The following is a 23372-nucleotide window of genomic DNA, read 5'->3' as shown; positions in this document are numbered from 1 at the left end:
TTGTAGATTATGAAATCTTGGAATCAATCAGTGTTTTCTCCACTACTGATTAGATCCCCTCGAATTGAATGGTGCTACTATAAAGGCTAGCAACAATAAGATCAACAAATTCAAAAGTCAAAAATTCAAACTGTTTGTTGGGACTAGTTAAAATGCTGTAGATGTGTCTTCATCTATAAGCTTAATAAAAAAACTCAGGGCAGAAGGTTTGCTTGACGTTTAAGGAGCTAAGCATGACAGCACACAAGATGCATGCTAAACAAACATCGTCCTTCATTGTACTGGAATTTCTTAACCTCTTCTGTGCCCATGACGAGATAGTCTCGTCATGGAGCACGGTCGCGCTGTGCCCATGACGAGACTATCTCGTCATGGAACCCACCCGCGTGGAAAACGTCCGGCACAGGAGGGGGAAAGGGCGTGGCACCGAAGGGGTTAAATGGCACAAGTGTTAAAACTCGAACTGCTGAAACTGTCTGCACTACATAGTCAGTATTTAAAAGAAAGGGTATGATTCTAGTAAATGAGAAGATGGCCCTCTATGTGCAGAGAGGTATCACTTTAAGTTAAGATATTAACAAGTTGTAGGAACTAAGCCACCTGGGGCAAAGACCAGAAACTGTAAACAATCAGTAAAATGCATGCATGCATGTAATTTAATACACATTGGAACCTCTGGAAAGATGAAAGAATGCTTATTCAGGGCCATCTTGTTACTGACAAAGACTTTTGTTGATTCAGGGACCTTGGCATTAACAGATACATCTGGCAGAGGTGGTAACCACTAGGAAGGCCCCCTGCTAAATCGTAGGTGCCGATTAATGGAAAACCGCAAGCTCTAAAGGAGATGTTGTCAATATGGATAAGCAATATAAAATGTGAGAAAGTAACAACATTTATGTAAGGCTCCATACTAAATTAGATGCATGCAAAAACAGAACATGGTGATAGGAGAAGGCATGTGTGGTCATGGCATTTGCATCAAGCTTTTAAAAACTATTCACACAGCATTTGGTGATGCTGGACAATGAAGTACCATAAATATGTAATGTTATATTTAAGGCCCTGTTGTTTTCATGCCATCCTCACATGTGGCTCCAACCACCACCCTTGTTCTAAAGGTAATTATCTATCTTTTAACAGATTTAAAAAGTATCTGGAGTAGCACATTTATGGTCAGAAATCCCACCGGACACTCGTAATCTATCAGTTCTCTAAGGTGCCCCATACATAAACCCCTCAAGGTCTTGCAATTGCATGATGCACCTCTTCTTATGAATACATAAGCATTTATTTTAAAAGTTCTGTCTGTGGTAAAGAATACATACAAGCGCTATTGATAATCAGTATAGCTGTGCAAGCAGGGTTAATGAGTGACTGACTCAAGCTAGCCTGTATAAGGAAGAAAATCAAGATTATGAATGGCTGCTGCTGGTTAAGAGTGGTGGAGACTTTTGTAATGACAACAGAATATAATGTGGGGTGGGCGATGTATATCCTTTAACCTGACACAGAAGTGCTAAAACACGTTGATTACATGGTGAGAGGATGATGGGCGGATGGTTTTTCATGGATTGACAGTAAACGCAGGTCTCTTCCATGGAACACAATAGTCCTATTCTATAGAACTAAATTGCCTAAAGTCGGTAGAGTTGGTGGTCTTCAAAATTTTATAATGTTATGTATAGACTGATGTGCTCAATGGTAGGAAACATTTTCAATGCAATGGTGGAACTTAATTTAATGTTCAAGCTGCAGCATAACATTTTTATTCTAATAGCCTTGTAATCTGCTGTTTGATGTGGTTGGACAAATAGTCAATGCTCCATTGTGCGCCATGAAGCAGAGCATAGTTTTCACCCTGAAACAATGACATCACTGCTGTACTGGCATACGTAAAAAGTATTCAAACTGAACACAGCACATGCTCAGTGTACATTTTTGATGTTATCAAGACATCGTTTGGTTTCGACTTGTACTGGTAGGATGCAATCTTCATTATTAAATGCCCATTTTTTAATATTAGCTTAAATTACGTAAACAATCAGCTTAATTATATGAAATGCTTAGGTTATGAAAGGGTATGAAATAAGCAAGATTTTGTTTTGCACTTATTTATGCAGAGAGGAAGAAGGTGGATCTTTTCAGCAGCATGCAGCACACACTGTAACTGCTGTTGCACAAACAACTATGAGTAATATTTTTATAATGGCAAATGTGTTATGTTCTCAGATCTGTTGATGGGCCTGCGAAATGGAACTGGTGTGAATTGCTGAATTAGTGCTTTTTACATTAGATTAATTATTGTGGAATGCAGAAAAACACTCCAACTTTCCGAATCGTTACTCCTTATGATACAAAGCAGGACAATAAATATGGTGCTCCTAGCTAACCCATTCCAAGGGTCTGTTGTGTCTCTGTTAGGGCCGGGTCTGAGCTGAGCCTCACAGCAAATATCGTGAAAGGGCAAGAGTAGCAGGCTTATCTTTAAATTGTCCATAGGTCGCCACCTAAATGTGCAATCACCATTAACAATCGGGCAATGTGACCTGGGTAAAGAAAGGGCAAACTACCAAATTATTATATCCTATAAAACTTTCGTATTGGTGTCATAATCGTGCTCAAGATGGCAGTAAATTCAGTGCAATTAAAGGGTCTTATGTTCACGGTGGATGTACCAGCCCGTTTCCTCTAGAAAACAGACCAGTACTTCACAAATTGCAGGAAGAAACAGGAGACTGTCCACCAGACTTCTGCACTAACATGTTTGCTCTTCAAGGCAAAAATGCATCCTTTCAATCAAAGGAATTGGCAGCTACAAGGAAAGCATTAGTTACACTACAATGTCCATACTTTAAAATCAATATATATTTTTGGACACCTGGAAATGCTCTTTTATGAAATATGTATTACTTACATATTGTATAGAAAAAACTTCCAGCTCACATTTCTTCTGGAGAAGTGTAAAGAAGTCATATCATACAACCTATCCAAGGACCTATCTGCACTGATCAACAAATAATTAGCAGCAGTTCTTTATTGCAAATGCCCTCTTAACGCCACACATAGAAGTGGCACATCGCTGCTTTCACATTATCACAATGTAGCCGATACGGTCTTGCACATTAAGCTTACAGGCTTTTTGTTCCAAACCTTACACTGCTTTATGGTTTCTCGCCAAACCCCAACAATTTCAAGGATAGATTTTGACAATAAGCAATAACTCTTGTCATTGGGCCTTGTAGTCAAGGATTGATAGCAACTTGAGTGCTCAATTAGTGAGTGATTTAATATGCATTATACATATTAAAATGGTAATAATGCATGAGGCTAAGGAAGGTCAAAGATGAGATACATTACTCATTTTTACCAAAAGGATATTTAATTTGCGAAGGGGATACTGCTATGGGCCAACATACTTTCTCTAACACTGTTACTAATAAGAAAGTGGAGAGTTGTTAACGGTGGATACACATGAATCTGGATGGTCTGTTCCATGAAACCAATCAATGCATCTAAGCACAGATTTGCCTAAAAGATGCTGCTGCATTCAACTGCCAAAACTTTGGGAATATGATCAAGTGAAGCATAGACGCTGTTGGGGTGAATGTTGTACAGTTGTGATCAGTTTGGTGGACTGGTCACTGCACCACGTTCTGATTTGGCTGGAGGGCGGAGTACGGGGGAAGGGGATTGACTGTATTTTGTTTTGACCTAATAAAGTCTGTTTAAAAAATAAAAAATAAAAATGATCAAGTGAAGTAGCATTCAGCTTACCGACAAAGCTGGTCAAGATGACAATTTTCAAAGTCTTTCTAGAGCTGGGGAGTATTTCTGTATCAATCAGACCTTTTTTGAAAAAAATATGATTTTCATCCCTAAATATGCTGAATTATACTTTACTCTCAGTGAGTAGACTGGAGACATTACTACTTTCTTTTGATTCGTAGGTTTATAAACTGGTGTTTCTTTTGATTTTTACTTTTCCTTGTACAAAAGAAGCATCTGGTCCTGGAGTAAGGCTCCTTAATTACAAGTTTGGTTCCCGCTGTGCCTCTGCAGGTAGCACGGCAGGCTTATTCTAGTTCCCATTGGTTGGAGTTCAGCGGCACAAGGTTAGTCTCAGGTCAGAGTGTCTGTGACTGTGTACTGCTCCCATACTCTGCTGGATTTCCTTCATTATTTCGCTGTATACACAGATATCGACAGACTCACGAGCAGCTGGTAACCTCAAGTTGCCCACAGGCGACTGCTGGGAATTCTGCTCTCAACACAGCTACAGATAGATTCTCTTTTGTCCCTCCGCAGGTCTTCTCTACCTATTCTATGTCCTGTGGCCCGTTCTTGTCGCTTTGTAGACCCCTCATCAGTCCTAAGTGCAGAAATGTACTCCTTTTCTGCCATGTCTAAAAGCAGATATGTGTGGCAGAGGTGTTATAGGTGGGTATGCATGGACATTGTTATGAAAAATGAGAGATTGCAGAGTGACGGACTCAGAGAGCGGAAGGCATGGGTTGTACAATGATAGGCCCAGTGTTCACTTTTCAGTACAATTATACTGCAACCTTCTTAATGCTGCTGCATGAACAAAAATACAAAGAGCCTATCAAGGTTCCTTTAAATATGCCTTAATTTCTAACACTGCTTTACAGTGACAGTAGCGCCAGAGGACAATTTACTAAACTACTAGAACGGCTGATAATCTAAAAATGGTATGCTCTTTAACTAGGTTCACTGTTTCCAAGAGAACCAATTCCCCAAATGTATCCAGTGATAGTGTGAATTGCTCCTATCACTACAATGTACACTAAAATGGCAATTTAGAAATGGGTTTAACATTATTATAAAAAGATCTAAATGATGAAAGGGAAAGGCGACTCAGATGTGACACATCAGTACAATAGAGATGCTGAGGCCTACCTCCACCAGGCCACTTAAATATATTCACTTTCTTCTTCCCTGTAATTTGTGTCAAAACCACACTTTCATCATATAACCAGCGTCTTGTCCACAAATGTCTAATGGGTTTCCTCACTGTGCGAGAATAAAACACTGTCAGTAAAAGAGCACACACAAACAAATTGAGTATGGGGCACAGGCCCCCCCTAACTCAAAGAGGAATCCCTATAATAGAGCACTGTGGTAACAACTCAAGACACACAGCACTGTGGAGGCAGAAATGCCAGTGGCAGAATACTGTTCAAAAGGCAGTAGCTAAGAAGCATAGTGACCCACCTCCACACTACCATTTCTGCAGAATGGGAGATAAAGGATATGTGCTCTAATCTAACTCTTGTTTCCACGATGAAGATCCATTTTTACAATCGTGCCACGGCAAATATCCAGAATACAATTCATGGAAGACATACTTACAGCAGGGCGCAGTCGAGACTGGAATCTAGAAATACTCTAGAAGGGCATAGGTGAATTACCTCTGTGTGTAAAAAGGGAGAATTTTAAGACCATGCTTCTCCCTTTTTTGCTGGTAAATCATCTCTGCAATGTTATTTTGTAAGGGGCCAGTGTTTGCACTTCCGCAAATATAACTGCTTTACAATAATCCACAAAAAGTAACATTTCTGCTGTTTTTACCGGTTTCCAACCTAATTTGCAGATATTTTTCTCTTGCAATGTAAAAAACGAAATAAACACATTTCTAGAAAATTGGAAAATTTTCTATAGGATTTCATAAAATGTGTGGGAAAGAAGCCCTACAATTTCACCAGTCCTTGCTTTCAACCTTCGATATGCAAGTTACTCTACCAAACCCATGAAAAGCTGAGGACTGTGTTTTTTCCGCACAATAGGCTGTCTGAGTGAGATTAGAAAATCGAATACCATAATTGAGGTATGAAATTTAGCCACAGCAAAAATTTAACAAACTTTGCTGTCCAATACTATGTCACTACTTAGACTGGCCCAAAGGATGTGGCGGTGGACAATGTTGTGGGCATAAACTAATTAAAAAAATAACAAAATAATAACCCAGGAGGATCATGCAACATCAATATGCCCCTAGAAACTCGCCAGCAGACGAGCTACTTGCATATGTTTAGTATCTATGGTATGTTATTTACGCAAAGGCCAAGCGTGCAAGCTCCCAGCAGCAACAGGACCTAAAGCATTGTTCCTTTATTGAGTATGCTGCAGCATGATGATTGTTATAACGAAGAAGACCCCAGTCACCTACACCTGGCTCAGACATACAGCATCGGGAATAGCACAGCATTCCCTAGGGCACAATGCACTCAGTCGAAGAAATCAGTTTTGGCACGTAAATTGATATAGCTATTACATACATACATATATATAAAGTATATATACACACATGTATAGATATGTGTATATGTGCATCCATATATATTCTTTAAATTAATAAAACATTATTATTGGCAATACTGGTTAAACACTTCAAAAACATCATCGAAACAAAGACAAGAAAATAATTTGAATCAAAGGTTACGAAAACTGCTCCAGGAAAAGTAATCTGCAATAAACAAAAGTAATTCTAAAATGAGTGTGATCCTAGGTCCACAGAGTAAAAGGCTACTCTGTTTCTGTGGCTGCATGATGGCAGGTAAGTATTATAAAATATATAAAACGAGATCCAACATATCTTCAATAGAACTTTACACTTACAATGATCATCAGCTACACATTTTGCTTTTAGGAGCACGATCAGAAGTCAGTGTTTCGCGTCATCTCCCCAGGTACCCATGGATAGAACCCTCCCCAGCATCCTGCACCATGAACACAATGGAAAGAGCACTGGTCCTTGGTCTTCACCAGAAGAGTACTTTCAATGTTCATGGGAAGCCTTCACCAGCTTCAAACCATAGGGTGAATCCATGAAATGAGGTAAGTACATTTGGCACACGTTAAGTTATCCTGTCCGCCGTTTTGGTACATTGTGTAATCGAGCACAAAAATCTTCTCGTTAGCTACAGGTGCTTTTAAAGGGAGGTGGGGAAAAGTAAATGTGATCACTAAGAGTGGAATGTTGGTATGAAATCAATAAAGGCATACTTTCAGAAAACACGACTCAATGCTGATATAGTAAAAATATGTACAATTACTTGATCATAGTTTGGCACATTTTCATCTGGATAATAGTGCATAATAGTACTGTACAACAGTATGACTATACAGTTTTTTTCACAGAGAATACCAGATTAAGCTTCTTCTCAAACAAATGATTCCCACAATGCAAACCTTTGCACTTTTAGCACTTAACATTTCGACAGACCACAAGGCATTATATTATTATTTAAAAAAAAGAAACAGACAAAATAAATCACGTTAATGTCTTTTTTCTTTAGAAAAACAAGTCTCTTTAAAAACAGGCCCCAAAAAATGTTCTGCTTCAAGAAGAACGTAGTACGATCTTCTAGCGAAGAATTTGATGCCCTTTTGAATACATGGAGTTTGGTAGATTTACCAAAGCAGGGTCACGTTGATTCTTGCATTCATGTAGCTGGTTCTGTAAGGTGTAGTTTGAGGTTTAACCAAACAGTAGAGACAGAGTTGCACAGCTCATATAGAAAGCCACATGAAGAATAACAACATTTTAATATTTCATCCTATCGGCCTATAGTTCAATATGTTTTAAGAAGCATTTTTCGTAAAAATAACAAAAACGCGTTCGGAAAAGAGTCTTTCCCTTTTAACTTTTTTTTTTTTTTTTAAATTGGCACAGAATAACTTTGTTTGCAATAAATAAACAATAACAACCGAAGAAGCCAAACATCAAAAACCACTAGCCTGGTTAGTAATTTGTAACCCTTGCCAAGCCAGAAAGTGGTCATTCTTTAGGTAGCTTGCAGGTTTAATTATCCTCATGCATATCATTTTGCAAATATTTTGCGTAAAAAACGAAACACAAAAAAGTCTCTCGCTCATGCAGCTCTCCTTTTTTTTGTTAAGAAAGGAAAAACAAGGATCAGCGGGCTTAGGCAGGTAGAAGAAATGAAGAGGTTGTTTTTGAGCCGTTTTGGTTCCCCATTACCTCAGTTTCTCAAAAGACGCTGTCACTGTTGAGTTCTTGTGCACCGGATCCCGCTCAGGTCGCTTTACCTTGCAGTTCTCTTCTCGCAGTGTTTTAGAAGTTGATTTGTGACGGTACAACTTTTTGTGGGTTGGTGCATTATTGCCTAAAGTGCTCAAATTGCAAAAGTTTTTATCAAAAAAGGTGGAATGAATGTCAGTGCTGTAAACAGTTGAACAATTGGGACGGCTCGGGTCATAAGCAGCTAATTTCATGTTTTTATGGGAGCCCTTGGTGGTTGCTTTATGGTTCTTAGCGGAGCCCGGGGAGTTGCCGTTTACTTTTTTCTTGGACTCTTGCTGCGTACCTGCCAAAATTTTAAGAGTTTTCAGTTTCAGGCTGTTTGACTCTGGTGATCGCAATATATCTGGGACACTATTGTGGCCTATGGGTCCCCACAATGGCTCTATAGAGGCCATCATGAACCTCTGCACATCTGCCATGCCGGAGGCAATGTTCGACAGAATGTTGGACGGCTCCTCAAACTCCCTTTGATCATCATCAAGAAGAATGTTAGCATTCCCTAACCTAGGTTCCGACCAGCCAGGATTACCATCTTTGCCCAAGTGCCATTCACTGTCATGCCTCCTTATTTTTAAAGAGGTTGGTCCACAATGTTGAATGCCATCACCCACCGCCTTGTTAGAGACTATGTTATGAAAGGAACCAGCTGAGCCTATCATTAAGGATTGGTCACCATTGACTAAATTTGCATTCTTTCCTTTCTTTGGGGATTTGGAAGTTTGCTTGCTACTTTTGCTTGATGTTTTATCAGTAGCTTTGTTGGCTTTGGGCGTTTTCTTCTTGCTGTTTTTCTGGGTGGTGCTTTGGTTATTTTTGTTGGCTGCGCTTTTCTTTTTAGGTTTTGCTCCCTTGCCAAGATGACTGGCTTGTTCATGAAATGCGGCAAGGCCAGCATCTTTCTCAAGAAGACTAACGGGATCCTCATCATTAAACATATGGAACTGAAACTGGTGATTATCCAATTCAAATCCATTATTACTTGTTTCTTGTGTTTGAAGTCCAGAGCAGTTCCATTTGATTTTCTCATTATTTAGACCTGCTTGAAAACTTTCGTGGAAGCTTTTTAAGTTACCTATTGGTTTGATTTCGGAGCCTGTTATTTGAGGGGAAAGGTTGGGGGTGTCAGGTGGAGACATTTCGGAGAGAGACGAGTGCCTGAACTTATCAGGTGTGAAGTTGGAAATGTCCAAGAGGTCGCTGGACTCCTTCAAAGGGGTTATTTCATCAATGCTTTGTTGAATGACTAGTTTTGGACTGCAGTGGGCCAAGAAATCATCGTTAATGTCATCATCCCCATCTTTCTCACAAGACTTTAAGCTTAAAGAGCTATAGGTGCTTGAACTAACGGACAATGAGCCTACTGAATCAAAACTAATGAGTCTGCCATTATCCGTGCTGACAGTCCCCCGTTGGAAGTTAAAGCGACCATCTCCATTATTAAAGTTACAAGCCGTTTGATAAGCATCTTCAGACTGTAGCTGGTTTTCATGGACATATTTCTTATGATACACCCTTTTGCTGTTATTTACCAGCATTTCGTTGTAGCCAGATGCATGAATGTGGCCAGCACTGGGGTTTTCTGCAGGGACACCAAACTCGCCGTTTTGGAGAGAGTGGTCCCTCAGGTTGGGGATAAACTCAGGCTGGTTATTAGTAGGTTTAGAATGCCATATGTTACATAAGCCTGCCTCCATTTCTAAGTGGTGTGGGGACTGCTGTAATTCAGATTCAGAAGGAGGTGAGAGCACACAACTCTGAGCAAGTTGTAGTGAGTGAAAATCATTTTCTGGTTGGACAGCACCAACTGATTGATGCGCAGGAGGAGTGTGATTAAAGTACGTGACAGCTGTTTGACTCGAATCCGAAGAATCAAGTAATGTCTGCAGATAACCTCCGGGGATAACAGCAACATTGGTGGAAATGTCTGCAGATGCCACAGGTTTGTCAAGAGAACAGGCAGCAGCTGGTAAAGCTTCTGGATTTGCAGCCACATTAACCATGGGGCATTCAGACAGACTGGTGTTGTCTGAGGCACAGTTATTCTCTTCTTTTATGGTTGGTACAGGGTCATCATTTTCTAGAAGAGGAGATATCACCACTGCATCCAGGTCAGCTTTCTCCTCCTCTTGCTCTGCTTTCATTTTCCTACTTTTCAATCTGGCCTCGCTTCGGAATTTGATCCTCCGTAGCACTTTCTTCCCAACGCCCATGCATTCCCTCATTAATGACCTACACTTCATGGAGGCAGGACCTGGTATGTGGCCAAGGTATAATCCACTTTCACAGCTGGATGTGTCTGAGGTTAATGTATGAATGCCTCCGAGGCCTGCAACATCCTTGCTGCTGCAGCCATGCTTCTGATCATAGCTGGAAGGGCCATGTGGACTCACTGCCTGCTCAATTGCTTGAATTCTTTGGAGCCTATGTCTGTTCGCAAGCTTGGATTTCCTTTTCCTGGGAAGGAGTGCTCCGTTAGCACCGTTCATATTCTGCCCCTCGTACATGGACGACTTCAGAAACTCAAGCCTGCTCTGCCGTCTATCTTGCCAATAACCCTTTAAAGGAGCCAGTTTGTCATATTTGTCAAGCAAATCTTTGCTGAGGGCAACACTTGGTTCATCTGCATCAATTTTGCCTAACTTCACCAACATATGCTTTTCTCCTTTGAATCGGTTTACAATAATGTATTTGATGACAACTGGTGGCTCCTTACGGGAAACTTTCCGTCTTTTCTTTGGACACCAGTCATCATCATCTTCCTTCTTGGGCAGTCCATCAGGAACACCCTCTTTCTTCTCGGGGAGCTTTTCACTCTCTATGGAATCCACATCATACAAGTAATCATCATTGTACCTTACTTTCCGCTTCGCCCTCAGCCCATAGTTCTGTTGAATGAAAGAGCTTGGATGTTCCTTGGACAGGTAGCTGGTACAGTCTTTAATTTCCCTCAACGCATCATAGGAAGATTCTGTGCATGTGCTGTCATCACTGAACTCGCCAGAGTCTTCTGTCGAATTCACAGAGTCCAGGAAGTGGTTTCTCTTCGCACTAATGTACTGGACAACATCTGTGCTGTTGCAGTTTTTACTTAAGGCAGATTTATCTTCCTCTTCCACCCCATCCCACAACCCCTCCACCACCTCCTCAGTTTTGAACTGGGCAGGGTCACTGGTCCTCTTTATTGCACTCTTGCTCTCCTTTTTTGTACTAGAAAACATGTTAGGGAAAAAATTCAATTGGGCATCTTCTTGCAATGCGGTGGTCTTCTCCCTGACGCTGTCCTGGAAAGATTCATATCTAATTTTTAAGGAGCAAACATCACTGCCTAGCGTTGAGTCATCATCGTCAAACATATAATTGTCCACATCTTCCTCAGAAAAGAGATTGACAGAGAGTTCATTCTTGGAACAGAGGTCAAGCAGCTCAATTTTGCTTTCGCTAATGAAAGATTCAAAATAACCCCATTCCTGGTTGGGGTTTGTCAGTAAGCCGTCATCCCCATTGCACTTGTCCAGTAGCAATCCTTCGTAGTAATTTTTCGGCGTTGGGTCCTCTGAATCACTGTCGGATTTCTCTGCATCCCTTTTATCTGCAGATCTTGATTTGTGAATGGGGAAGCTTAGGAGCTGGTCTGACAGAAGTTGATCCCCATATCGCATGGTTTCGCCCGTGCTCATGCAGTGGATTCCTATATCAGACACAGAGCATGCGTCATAGTCCCTGTTCACATCACCGACTTTCAAGCTTATCCCAGGCTCTGCATCAATGCCATCTTTGGCCTCAATGAAGCAGCCCAGACAGGTCCTGCTCTGCTGCATCAGGCAGTCTCCAGTTAGGGAAGATATAGCACCAGGCTCCATGATGGTGAACGGGGCTTTCTCGCAGTCGGTTGGCAGCGACCACGAGCTCAAGCCCTTGGTCACGCAGGACGTAAGGGAAATGGCGTTCGCCGAGGAGTCACTCGATGCATGCTCAGGGATGTCTGAGAGTCTCAAGGGAGAAGGAGGGCTCAGTAGGCAGGATTCCTTCGAGGTAAGAGGATTCAGGACTCGCTGGCACACTGCAGATTCCTTCTGTGCAATTGACAAGGCTGGAAAGGCAACTTCTGGATCTTCAGCAGTTAAACACTTCACATTGTTCTCCAGGTCATCCGATGCTGGATAAAACAAAAGAATATGGAAACATCTTTAGGACCAGGGTTTCCTTTCACTTTGAATATGCAAGTGTTTACATTCTGTGCTGCATGTCAGTATTGATTTATAAAACATAGGATGATTACAATATCTGGCATGCAAACCTCTGATACTGTCATTTTCAATCTGGACAGCAAAAACATGATAACCCTTTTAGATGTCTACCCCTCACTCAAGTATCCATTCAGAAAATAACAGGCAAAAGGTCCACTAGCAGGGCATGAGATTTACTTATGTTTATTAGGGTGAAATGTCTCAGTTTGCCAATAAGAATGAATCTTTAAAAGGCCCGTTAAGCCTGCAACCTCCTTTAAAAAAAAAAAGATTAAACTATGAAAATTAATTCAGTAAAACATTAATTTTTGTGAAAAAAAACAAAAACGAAAGTAACGTTAGTTGGGTGAATTCATAAGTGACAACATTAATGTTTTGAACTTTAAAAAAAACATAGAAATTCACCAGTTATAGTATGCAGAGTTAATCAGAACCTGCCCCCCTGCCGTGCAATGCTTATGACGGCACATATTACATCACTCATGACATGTTCTATGACATCACTCATGACATCTCAAATGACATAACTGATGACATCATCTAAAGGAGTTTGTTAGTTTGTTTTATAGTTTACATAGTGGCAGGTAGCTACCATATTACTTTTTTGCCTAATTTTGTACAGTCTGGGTCCAGCTAATGGGTTTAAGTGTTTACAAAACACATCTGATTCTATGGCAGGACCCGGAGGCAAGGATTAGGCTTTCCCTTTCTTCACTTTTAATCACAGCAGCCTTTATCAAATTACAAAATATTGGAACAAACTACATTTCCCATGGTACATTGGGGAAATCAAAGAGAAAACAGTCTATCCAATCAGGACGCCTTTGGTTGTATAACGGGCCCCGCAGACACTCCTTCCCTCCTCTTACTTCGATGCTCCAGCAGCATCCAGGTAAGTCCTCTTTACCTTAACCCTTAAGGTGCATGGTTTTGAGCAGTATTTCTGGTATTCGACAGAATTTTGCCCTTGTGGCTTAATTGCGCTTTATACCACATATGGGATTGTTTAATGTGAACCGCTAAAGTTTTTTCTCTTTCAGGAACCGCGGGAGCCCTTCAGCTCATAAGACGGTCACTTTCTTTGACCACACACGCACGGAGCCCCAAGCTCTTCCATCAACACGTTCAGCGCGTTCTACCCCCTGTCCACCGGTGCGTGTCTCGTTCACTGCTCTCAGTGAAGTTCAGTCGGCGCAGGAAGGTCTTTTCTGAGGTCATTGGCCTTGGTTAATCTCTTTTGGTTTTGCGTCTGTTTGTTGCTCGTTTGAGCATTTGCCGGCTACAGACAGCATTCTTGACGCGTTGCAGCGAGTGCCTGCCTGGAGAGAGACACCCGTGTTCAGGTAAGATAATTGGTATAGGTTGGGACAGTCGCAGGCAGATTACTGTTCTTCCCTGGAAAATAAAGGGAGAAAGTCCCACAGTTAAAATCTTTGGATAAACCCTGTCACAGGGATATACTTAAGGTTCCACCTAGCCAGCTTGCCCCACTGCCTCAAGCTATATCGATGGAGAGCATTGAGGATGCCGAGTATATGGAAGAGGAGGAAATTACTTACCTCCCGATCGATTACAATTTTTGCTAGGTGATGGATGCCTCCATACTCAACGCAGTATCACAGGTGGTGGCCCCCCTGGAGAGGAGACTCACAGCATAGCAAGCCCAATGCCAGAAACTCCTCAACCACAGGAAAGACGTGGCGGGGTCTCGAGCCCCTTTAACTCCAGGGAACCCCACCAAGCCCAACCCAGACAAACTGAAGCGCACAGAGGGTACAGGGGTAGACCTGGCTGCTTTTGAGCATCCGAAGAAGGTGTTTATGGAGGCCCAGCCCATTCTAGAAACCTCAGGTCAGAGCGCTCTTGAGGAACACCCAGTATCATCCCCCTAAGGTACTCCAGGGGACAGGAATGACTCCCTGAATACTTCTGACGGCGACGGGGAGCAGTCCAGACCCTGGCACCCCAACACGTCTTCCCTCCCTGACTCAGTACCAGCCGACCCATAGCCGGTTGTGGCAGCGGACCTATTAGATCCGAATGACCTACTGCATCCACGGTCCGCGGAATGGTTCCCGGCCCCCAAGGTTTCCTCCTACATAACTAGCAGGCTTAGGAAGCCCCTGGATAAGGAGGTGAGGAACTGCCTCAAGGCGGAATGCCCGCAGCCGTCCATGGAGGGAAAGGTGGCCCTAACCCTGGAAATAGACGCGAAAATAGCCACCTTCCTCGCCAAATTCATCCGTGACCCCAAGAAGGGCATTGACAGGTCTTGGCGATCCTGTCAAGACAAGCTACTGGAAATAGCAGGGCCCTTGGCCTAAATAATGGACATGGCGGAGGACGCAAAGGCCTCCGGCACGCTGATCTACCCTGAAACCTTGTCTAGCTAGGCCCAGTGGGCAATATTCTTCTTGGGGAACGCCAACTGCATGATATCTACCATCCTTGCTCATCAAGATCGATCCCAAACTGAAGGATCCTTCCACCTCATAGGCAGGTACGGTTGCCCAGGGAAATCTTTTTGGAGACCCGTTTATTCGGGAACTGGGAAAGTTTGTTAATACATTCAATCCCCAAGATAAGGCACAAACCTCCATTAAAAGAATATTTAACCCCCGTGTTTTTGCCTCCACCGGCCAAGGACGGGGCACTCGACTGGCCGCTACACGCAGCAAGGCTCCAGAGGAGGAGAATTCCGCCGCGGCCAATATCAGGACTCCAGTAGATGCGGGAACTTCTACCAGACCAGACCAAACGCCAGTTGCAGAGGTGGCAGGGGTGGCCACAGGAGCAGAATACTACAACAATTCACAAGATATGAACCCTAGGGATGGAACACCTCCAGTTTGGGGGTCGTTTGGCTCTATTCTTGTAGAACTGAGAATCCTTGTTGTCGGACGCAAGGGTCCTTCGAACAATCCAAGGTTTTCACATCGAGTTCTTTGGAACACCCGTCCAAACCCATGATCTCAGACCCCTGGTCTTCCCAAGGGATCAGCAAGGCCAAATCGACTTGGAGACCGCCTCCCTCCCCAGAAATTGTCCAAAATCAGACACGAGCTATGGAGAACCCTGACCAAACCTCAGATCACTCTACAACAGCTGTCCCGCATAGTGCGGCTGCTCTCAGCTTCTATTCAGGCAATATTTCCGGGCCCCCTCCACTAACGGGCCCTACAATCAATCGATCAATCAATCATAGCATTTGTAGAGCGCACTACTTACCCGTGAGGGTCTCAAGGCGCGGGGGGGGGGGGGATGCTGCTACTGTTCAAAAAGCTAGGTCTTGAGGAGTTTTCTGAAGGTCAGCAGGTCTTGGGTCTGCCGTAGGTGGATGGGGAGGGTGTTCCAGGCCTTGGCGGCGAGGTGGGAGAATGATCTGCCACCGGTGGTCGCTTTTCGGATGCGGGGGACTGTGGCGAGGGCGTGGTCAGCGGAGCGAAGCTGGCGGGTGGGGGTGTAGAAGCTGAGTCGTCTGATGTGGAGTGCCTTGTGTGCGTGGGTGAGAAGCTTGAAGGTTATCCTCTTGTTGACGGGGAGCCAGTGCAGGTCTCTCATGTGGGGTGTGATGTGGCTGCGGCGAGGGATGTCGAGGATCAGGCGTGCAGAGGCGTTCTGAATGCATTGAAGTCGTTTCAGGAGTTTGGCCGAGGCTCCTGCGTAGAGGGCGTTTCCGTAGTCGAACCTGCTGCTGACAAGGGCCTGGGTGACCGTTCTTCTCATTTCGGTGGGGATCCACTTGTAGATCCTGCGGAGGGTGTTGAAGCAGGAGGAAGAAACGGCGTTGACCTGCTTAGTCATGGAGAGGGTGGAGTCGAGGATGACCCCTAGGTTGCGTGCGTGGTCGGTGGGTGTTGGAGCTGTTCCCAGTGCGGTCGGCCACCTGGAGTAGTCCCAGGCCGAGGGGGTGGATCAGAGGATGAGGACTTCCGTCTTGTCCGAGTTCAGTGACGGCTTTCATTCCTTCGTGGAGGTTGGTTTTGGCGGTGTGGGAGTCCTTGGTGAGGGAGAGGATCAGCTGGGTGCCATAGGCGTCGGAGATGAAGTTGAGGTCGTGCAGTCGGGCGACATGGGCGAGCGGTGCCATGTAGATGTTAAACAGCACTGGGCTGAGGGATGAGCCCTGGGGTACGCCGCAGATGATCTCGGTGGCTTCGGAGCAGAATGGGGGAGGCGGACGCTCTGTGTTCTGCTGGAGAGGAAGGCGTGTGCATAGTGTGCGGTGGCAGACTGTGTCGAAGGCGGCTGACAGGTACAGGAGGATGAGGGCCGCGGTTTCTCCGTTGTCTAGCAGGGCCTTGATGTCATCGGTGGCGGTGATGAGGGCAGTTTCGGTGCTGTGGTTGCTGCAGAACCCGGACTGGGACGGGTCCAGGATGCTGTTCTCCTCGAGGTAGCGGGTCAGTTGTTTGTTGACGGTCTTCTCGATGACCTTCGCCGGAACGGGAGCAGGGAGATGGGCCGGAAGTTTTTGAGGTCCTTGGGGTCCGCCTTGGGTTTCTTGAGTAGGGCGTTGATCTCGGCGTGCTTCCAGCTGTCCGGGAAGGTTGCTGTCTCGAAGGAAATGTTGATGGCTTTCCGGAGATGTGGTGCGATGGCGGTGCTGGCTTTTTTGAAGATGTGGTGTGGGCATGGGTCTGACGGAGATCCGGAGTGGATGGTGTTCATGATTTTGATGGTGTTGTCGTCGTTTATGTGGGTCCAGGAGAGCAGGCGGTTGGTGCAGATGGTGATCGTGGGGGTGGGGGTCTCAGTAGTTGTCGGGGTGGTCGTGGCATTGAAGCTGTCATGGATGTCTGCGATCTTGCGATGGAAGAAGGTGGCAAGCGAGTCGCACAGGTCTTGCGAAGGTGGGATGTTGTTGGTGTTGGAGCTGGGGTTGGAGAGTTCCTTTACGATGTTGAAGAGCCCTTTGCTGTTGTGTGCGTTGTTGTCTAGGTGGTCTTTGAAGGAGGACCTTTTGGCGGATCTGATGAGGTGATGGTGTCTGCGGGTGGCATTCTTGTGGGCTGCGTAGCTGTCCGGTGTTCGTTCACCATGCCTGTTCTTCTCTAGCTTTTGGCAGGTTTGCTTGGAGGCCTGGAGGTCTTCAGTGAACCAGCTGGCTTTCCTGCAGGTGTGGCTGTTGGAGGGTTTCTTGAACAGGGCGAGGGTGTTGGCGCAGTCGTCGATCCACTGTCTGAGGTTGCGGGTGGCGGTATCTGGGTCGGTGGGGTCGGCGGGTGGGCTCTGGGCGAGGGTGGTAGTTAACTGGTCCTCGGTGACTTTGCTCCAGCAGTGGCGAGGGATCTGTTGGGTGCGATGGTGCGTGGAGGGCTACCGGAAGGTGAAGTGGATGCAGCGATGGTCGGTCCAGTGGAGTTCGGTGGTGTGGTTGAAGGAGACGTGGGGGCTAGCGGAGAGGATGGGGTCAAGCATGTGGCCGGCGCAGTGGGTGGGTGTTGTGACGAGTTGTCTGAGTCCGAGGTTGGCGATCAGGGTGGTGGAGTTGGTGTTGTTGTTGTTCTCGAGGTGGAAGTTCAGGTCCTTGAGGAGGATGTAGTCCGTGGAGGCGAGGGCGTGTGTGCTGACGAAGTCGGCGACGGGGTAGCTGAACTGTGGTCGGGGCCTGTGGGGTCTGTAGATGAGGGTTCCTCTGAAGGTGGTGTTTGGGTCGGTGTGGATCTGGAAGTGCAGGTGCTGAGGGTGTCGTCGGTGTGGGTCGAGACTCTGCGAGTGTTCCTGTGGACGATGGCGATTTCTCCTCCTACTCTTTCGGTGCGGTCCCTGCGGGTGATCTTGTAGCCGTCCGGGATGGCTATGGCGATGTCGGGTGCCGAGGAGGGGTTCAGCCAGGTCTCCGTCAGGAAGGCAACGTCTGGGGAGGTTGAGTCGAGTAGGTCCCATAGTTCAACGGCGTGTTTGCGTGCGGAGCGGGTGTTGAGAAGAATGCATCTGAGGTAGTTGAGTTCTTTCCCGGTGGGTGTGTTGGCGGGTCGGGTGCTGGTGCTGCAGTTCCGACAGGAGAAGGGTCCTTGGGTGTGCTTCGGGGCGGCCAGGTAGCAGGCGCGTGATCATCCGGCGTTGAGTGCGTGGAGGGTGCTGGCATCATAGCGGCATCGGGTGTCGTGGCGTTCGCGGGGGCCAGGGGTTTTGGCACTGGGCGCGGTCCAGGCGCGAACGGGTTTGCTATAAGAAGGGGAGGTGGGAGGGAGGAGCAGCTGGGAGGTGGGAGCAGGTGTATGGGAGAGCGGGGGGGCCGCAGGGGACGCAGCGGCGGGAAACGGGAATGAGGGACGGCGAGGGGTACAGGAGGCAATAGGGCACAGAATGGCACAAGGGGGGGAAAGGAGAAATTAAATGCAGACAAAATAAGCAGTGTCAACAAAGCACAAATGCTAAGGCGAAGGTGAATCGAGCGGGGAGGCGGGGCCGTAGGGGACGCAGCGGCGGGAAAAACGGGGGCAGGCACAGCGGGGGAAACAGAAGGCAAAAGGGCAAAGAATAACAAAGTACAGGGGGGAAAGAGACAAAATAAACAATTGACACAGGGCAATGCATATACAGCAGAACAGAACAACAGCAGAGCAAACCTGCGGCCTTCCACTGGCCACCAGGGATGAGGCGCAGGTGGTAGCCTGCGGGTGGAGAAGGGCCTCGCACTTCGTCAGTAGCAGCGGCAGCTGGGCTGAGGGCACTGGCACAGGTGGTGCTGTCTGCCTACGAAGGGTCAAGGGTCGCTCTCTAAAGATAATGCACCTCCAGAAGGGTTTATCCTTCTCCCAATGGATTCCACTCTCGGCGTAAGCGAAGGAGGAAATCAAATGGTGGATCACCAATATGGAGGCTTGGAACGGCAGGGTGATTTTCGGCTCCCAACCGGACCTGGTGATCGAATCCGATGCCAGCAGCTCTTTTGGGGCGAGTTATCTATCGGAGGAAAATGGTCTTCCGACGAGCAAGCCCTTCATATCAACTGCCTAGAACTGATGGCAGGTTTGTTCACACTCATGTGCTGGACAAAGGACAAGGTCCAATACACAGTGCTCCAGAAGATGGACAATGAGGCGGCAGTCCGTTATGTCATCATCTCTGTCGGACCTGACCTGGACTCTGTGAGAATACTGTTTGTCCAATCACATATCCCTGAGGGCAGAACATCCTCCAGGCCAAGCCAACTAGATTGAGGATTGGCATTCCCGTCACTGGAGAGATGTCTGCCTGTGAAAACTGGACCCCTTAGTCTTCCAGTGGCTTCAGAAACATTGGGGCCCGTTCTCAATTGATCTTTTTGCTTCCCGCCTAGACTTTCAGGCAGAGAGGTTCTGCAGCTGGAGACCAGACCCCTTGGCAGTAGGGACGGAGGCTTTCTTCCAGGACTGGACCCTGGAACGGGCCTATTCTTTCCCTCCGTTTGAGTTAACGCGACTGTCAGCCCAAGTGCACAGGCAAGGGGCAGATCTGGTCATGATCACTTCAGTCTGGAGGGCGCAAGCCTGCTATCCAGTGAAGATGGAACTTTCCTGGGATTTTGCAATCCCACTACCCCTAGATCCAGATCTCCTGAGGGATCCCCAGGGCAATCCTCATCCCCTGATACGGGCGGGATCTCTCCGGCTAATGACATGGAGGATTACCGGGAACGATGAAAAGTCCCGGGAGTTTGTGGGGCTGCCGTACTCCTCGCCAAGGCGTGGGCAGATAGTACCACCAGATAATACAAATTGGCGTGGTCTAGATGGGTATGCTGGAGTCTCCAACGCCAAATGGATCCCGTCAGGACAGAGGTTGTAAACATCATGAATATTTTAGCACGCATGGCCTCACAGGGCTTAGCATACAGGTCCATTAACACCTTTTGATCAGCAATCTCGGCAGTACACATTCCCATAGATGTCCGTCCGGTGGGGTAACACCCGTGGGTATGCAATCTCCTAAGGGGTATTAGACTATCTCTTCTCCCAGAACCTAGAAATTCAGTGCTATGGGACGTGAATAAAGTCCGTAACTTATTCACCTCCTGGCCATCCAATAGGTACTTACTTGTCCAGGAAACAATTGTCAGCGAAATTGGCAATGCTGCTTTGCCTCATATCCTGTCGCAGGGTATCTGGCACTTGGCTTTGGATATTACAGGTAGGATTTTCACTCCAGATGGGGTAACTTTTCACATTTCTCAAAGAACAAAATGCAATTCTAGAGTGGTGTCTTATCCAGAATTTCAAAGAGTGTGTTAGACCTGTCAGCCCTTTGGCAGTTCCCTCCTCATTTTATTATTTTTGTCCCTTTCCCCCTTCTCATTTTTTCTGTCTACCTAACTTTTTGGTGCTGATGTAGAGGTTCTGGGTGTCTTTTCCACTTTACATGAGGGAAAGGCGCAAGGTGCTCCCCTGAGGTAGATAGATGAGGAAGGTAGGATTCACAAAATGGTGGCTCCAACTGTCACCTCAGCACCCGGGCCATGACTGCCATGGGAGGTTCCAGAACCTTCTGGACCCCTCTGGCAAGTCCAGCCCAAGGTGATAAATAGAGGTGGCAGGAGGGCGGCCATTTTAGAATCGAGGGGGCTGTGGAGTCAGTCAGGAGTAAGGCAAGTGAGTGGGGAGGTGGCTGCGCTGGACAGGGAATGGACAGATCTCAGGATTTGCCAGGGTATCTTCGTCAGTGACACCACCCTCAACCACCTGACCGGTCCCTGAACGCAGCCGGGACTTGGAGATCCCCGTACCAGAGAAGGTCTCAAGGTATATCGAACCCCTGATTCACTGGACCTGGGAGTGAGACAACGCCTGGGGCCACCTATTACCCGAACCCATTGTGCCTGGGATTACGGGACTGGCCGGGTGTGGCCAACCCCCTTCTGACAGATAGCAGAGGTGATCGTGCCCAAGCCCCGAGAGTCTATCCGGCCTCTGTCACTGTCCCCGTGTGGGATCCGGCACCCATTAACCCTTTGTGTCTTTGGTGGGTGACCAAAGACACAAAGGGTTAATGGGTGCCGGATCCCACACGGGGACAGTGACCGCCGCCCTTCGCTGAAGAAAGTGAGGAAGCCTGCACATTGCCTTGGCGCTCAAGGAGCAAGTACGAGAACCAGCCGGGGCCCCCACTTAAGTTCATCGTGACGGGCTGTCAAGGAACCGTAGCGAAGGGAGGGGGGAAGGCACTGTTCCAACAGTTGGCGGGGAAACCTGTGGAAGTTCCCGGTTCTCGCCGTCCATCGGGGAAATGATTCCACCCTAACGAACAGACCCGACTCTCACGGTGTGAGGGGACCGCAGTTCCCGTTCTGGTAGAACACCGGGAGCAGAGGACAACGAGACTGAACCGTAAGCTGGGCCTGGTAAAGAGGGGAGGGGGAGAGCGAGTTCTACGAGGCTCACAGCGGAATTCAGGGTGCATCGTAGAAATACCTGCTAACTTTATTTTCTTGGGAGCCGAGTCCCCTCGGGGACAAACACAGACCTCGAGGAGATTAGAGCCTAAGTAATATTGTGATGAAATGCACTGTTTGGAATGTTTATTAATCTCTAGTTGCCAGGACTGTTACTATGGCTACAATGAAAGGCATCAGAAGCCGTTATTTAAATAAGTGGTTGTGAGACCTCCTAGAGTGTCCAGGTGCTGTACAACGGCCCAGGAAAAGTAGTAGTGGGGTTAAGCTTCTGTTTTTGAAACCACTGAATGAAAAGTTTATTGAGTACTGTAAGACCTCGTGTGCCTCGACATAGAGGGGAATGTTAATTTGGAAATGTACTGAGATGTTAATAGGAAATTGATTAATGGAGCCTAACAAGGAAGAGAGGTATTAAAGTTTTTTTTTTTAATAAAGCTTTACCTTTAATCAGTGTAGAGTGCTTTTTGGGTGAGGCTGCGCCAGATTGCAAGCTGGGTAGGATGCAAGCATGAGAAGCCAGAGGGAGGTGTAAGCCTGTTGACCTGAGCCAAGCTACCCCTAGGACATAGGTCTAACAGAGTGCCAAAACCATGTGTGGTCCAGAACCTTAAAATGTACGACGCGGTCACGGACGAGCTTCGTCCCCATGGGGAATGACAACTATTGATTGCTCTGACCAAGCCTCACAGAGCGTTTTCCTCCCCTACTATTGCCAGATGGATTAAATGGGTAATACAAGAAGCGGGGATTAATATCTCCCAGTTTGGCGCCCAATCAGTCAGAGAAGCCATGGCTTCTAAGGCCTTCTCCCTTGGGGCTCATTTAGAGGATATCCTCACTGCAGCAGACTGGTCTTCCAACTCCACTTTTAAACGGTTTTACTTCAAACCGCTCTCATCCCAGGCAACCGTAGTGATGAACCAGCTTTAAAATAGCCTAATCCTCGCCTCCAGGCCCTGCCATAGAATGAAAAATGTCCTAGCTATCGTAATGGAAAGTTTCAATTCTATTCAGGAGACGGAGGCAAGGATTAGCACACCCATCTAGCCAGGGACTGGCTTCTACCCTCAGTAAAAGTCAGATCCAAAGGTTTTCAGTGATGCAGGAATTGATTGAAGGTAACTTGAATTATCGTTCTGATTGTTGATGTTTACACAAAAATTTCAAACAATGGTTGTGCTTGTGATTATGATGTATTGTAATTGAAATGACGAATTGGCACGTGTAGAAGAGAGTACCTCAAATTTCTCTTTGTGCATCTTTCCAGGATCGGAGTCAACTAAACAGGAGCAATGTTGAAACGGGGCAGCTGGGTTCGCGGTAAGAAAAGAAAGGGGAAATGAGCATCTGTGGGGACCATTCTACAACCAAAGGCATCCTGATTGGATAGACTGTTTTCTCTTTCATTTCCCCAATGTACCATGGGAAATGTAGTTTGTTCCAATGTTTTGTACTTTGATAAAGGCTGCTGTGATTAAAAGCGAAGAAAGGGAAAGCCTAATCCTTGCCTACGTGTCCTTAATAGAATTGAAACTTTCCATTACGATAGCTAGGAAACTTTACATTCGAATGCATCATAGGTGTGTAGAGGTATTTAACACATTATAAATCTTTGTATTTAAGAGTAACTCTGTGTGTAGATGACAGTTGATGAATTGTGTCCAGTATGTTCCACACA

The 23372-nt window shown here is 46.2% G+C and overlaps 1 protein-coding gene across 2 annotated transcripts in view; it reads right to left on the bottom strand.

The window, feature by feature from the left end:
* Window positions 1–422: 422 nt before the first annotated feature.
* Window positions 423–23372, bottom strand: part of NEXMIF (neurite extension and migration factor) — a 1529077-nt gene continuing 1506127 nt past the window's right edge. For both annotated transcript variants that reach the window (XM_085608249.1, XM_085608247.1), the window contains one exon: window positions 423–12224. In XM_085608249.1, the coding sequence (XP_085464375.1) occupies window positions 8002–12224 (4223 nt within the window). In that variant the 3' untranslated portion in view covers window positions 423–8001. The remainder of the gene's footprint in view (window positions 12225–23372) is intronic.

The sequence above is a fragment of the Triturus cristatus genome, chromosome 5_2 (genome assembly GCF_964204655.1).
Source record: "Triturus cristatus chromosome 5_2, aTriCri1.1, whole genome shotgun sequence".
Taxonomy (NCBI): Eukaryota; Metazoa; Chordata; class Amphibia; order Caudata; family Salamandridae; genus Triturus; species Triturus cristatus.
Note: the sequence above shows the minus strand (reverse complement) of the source record. Positions and strands in the feature narration are given on the sequence as shown.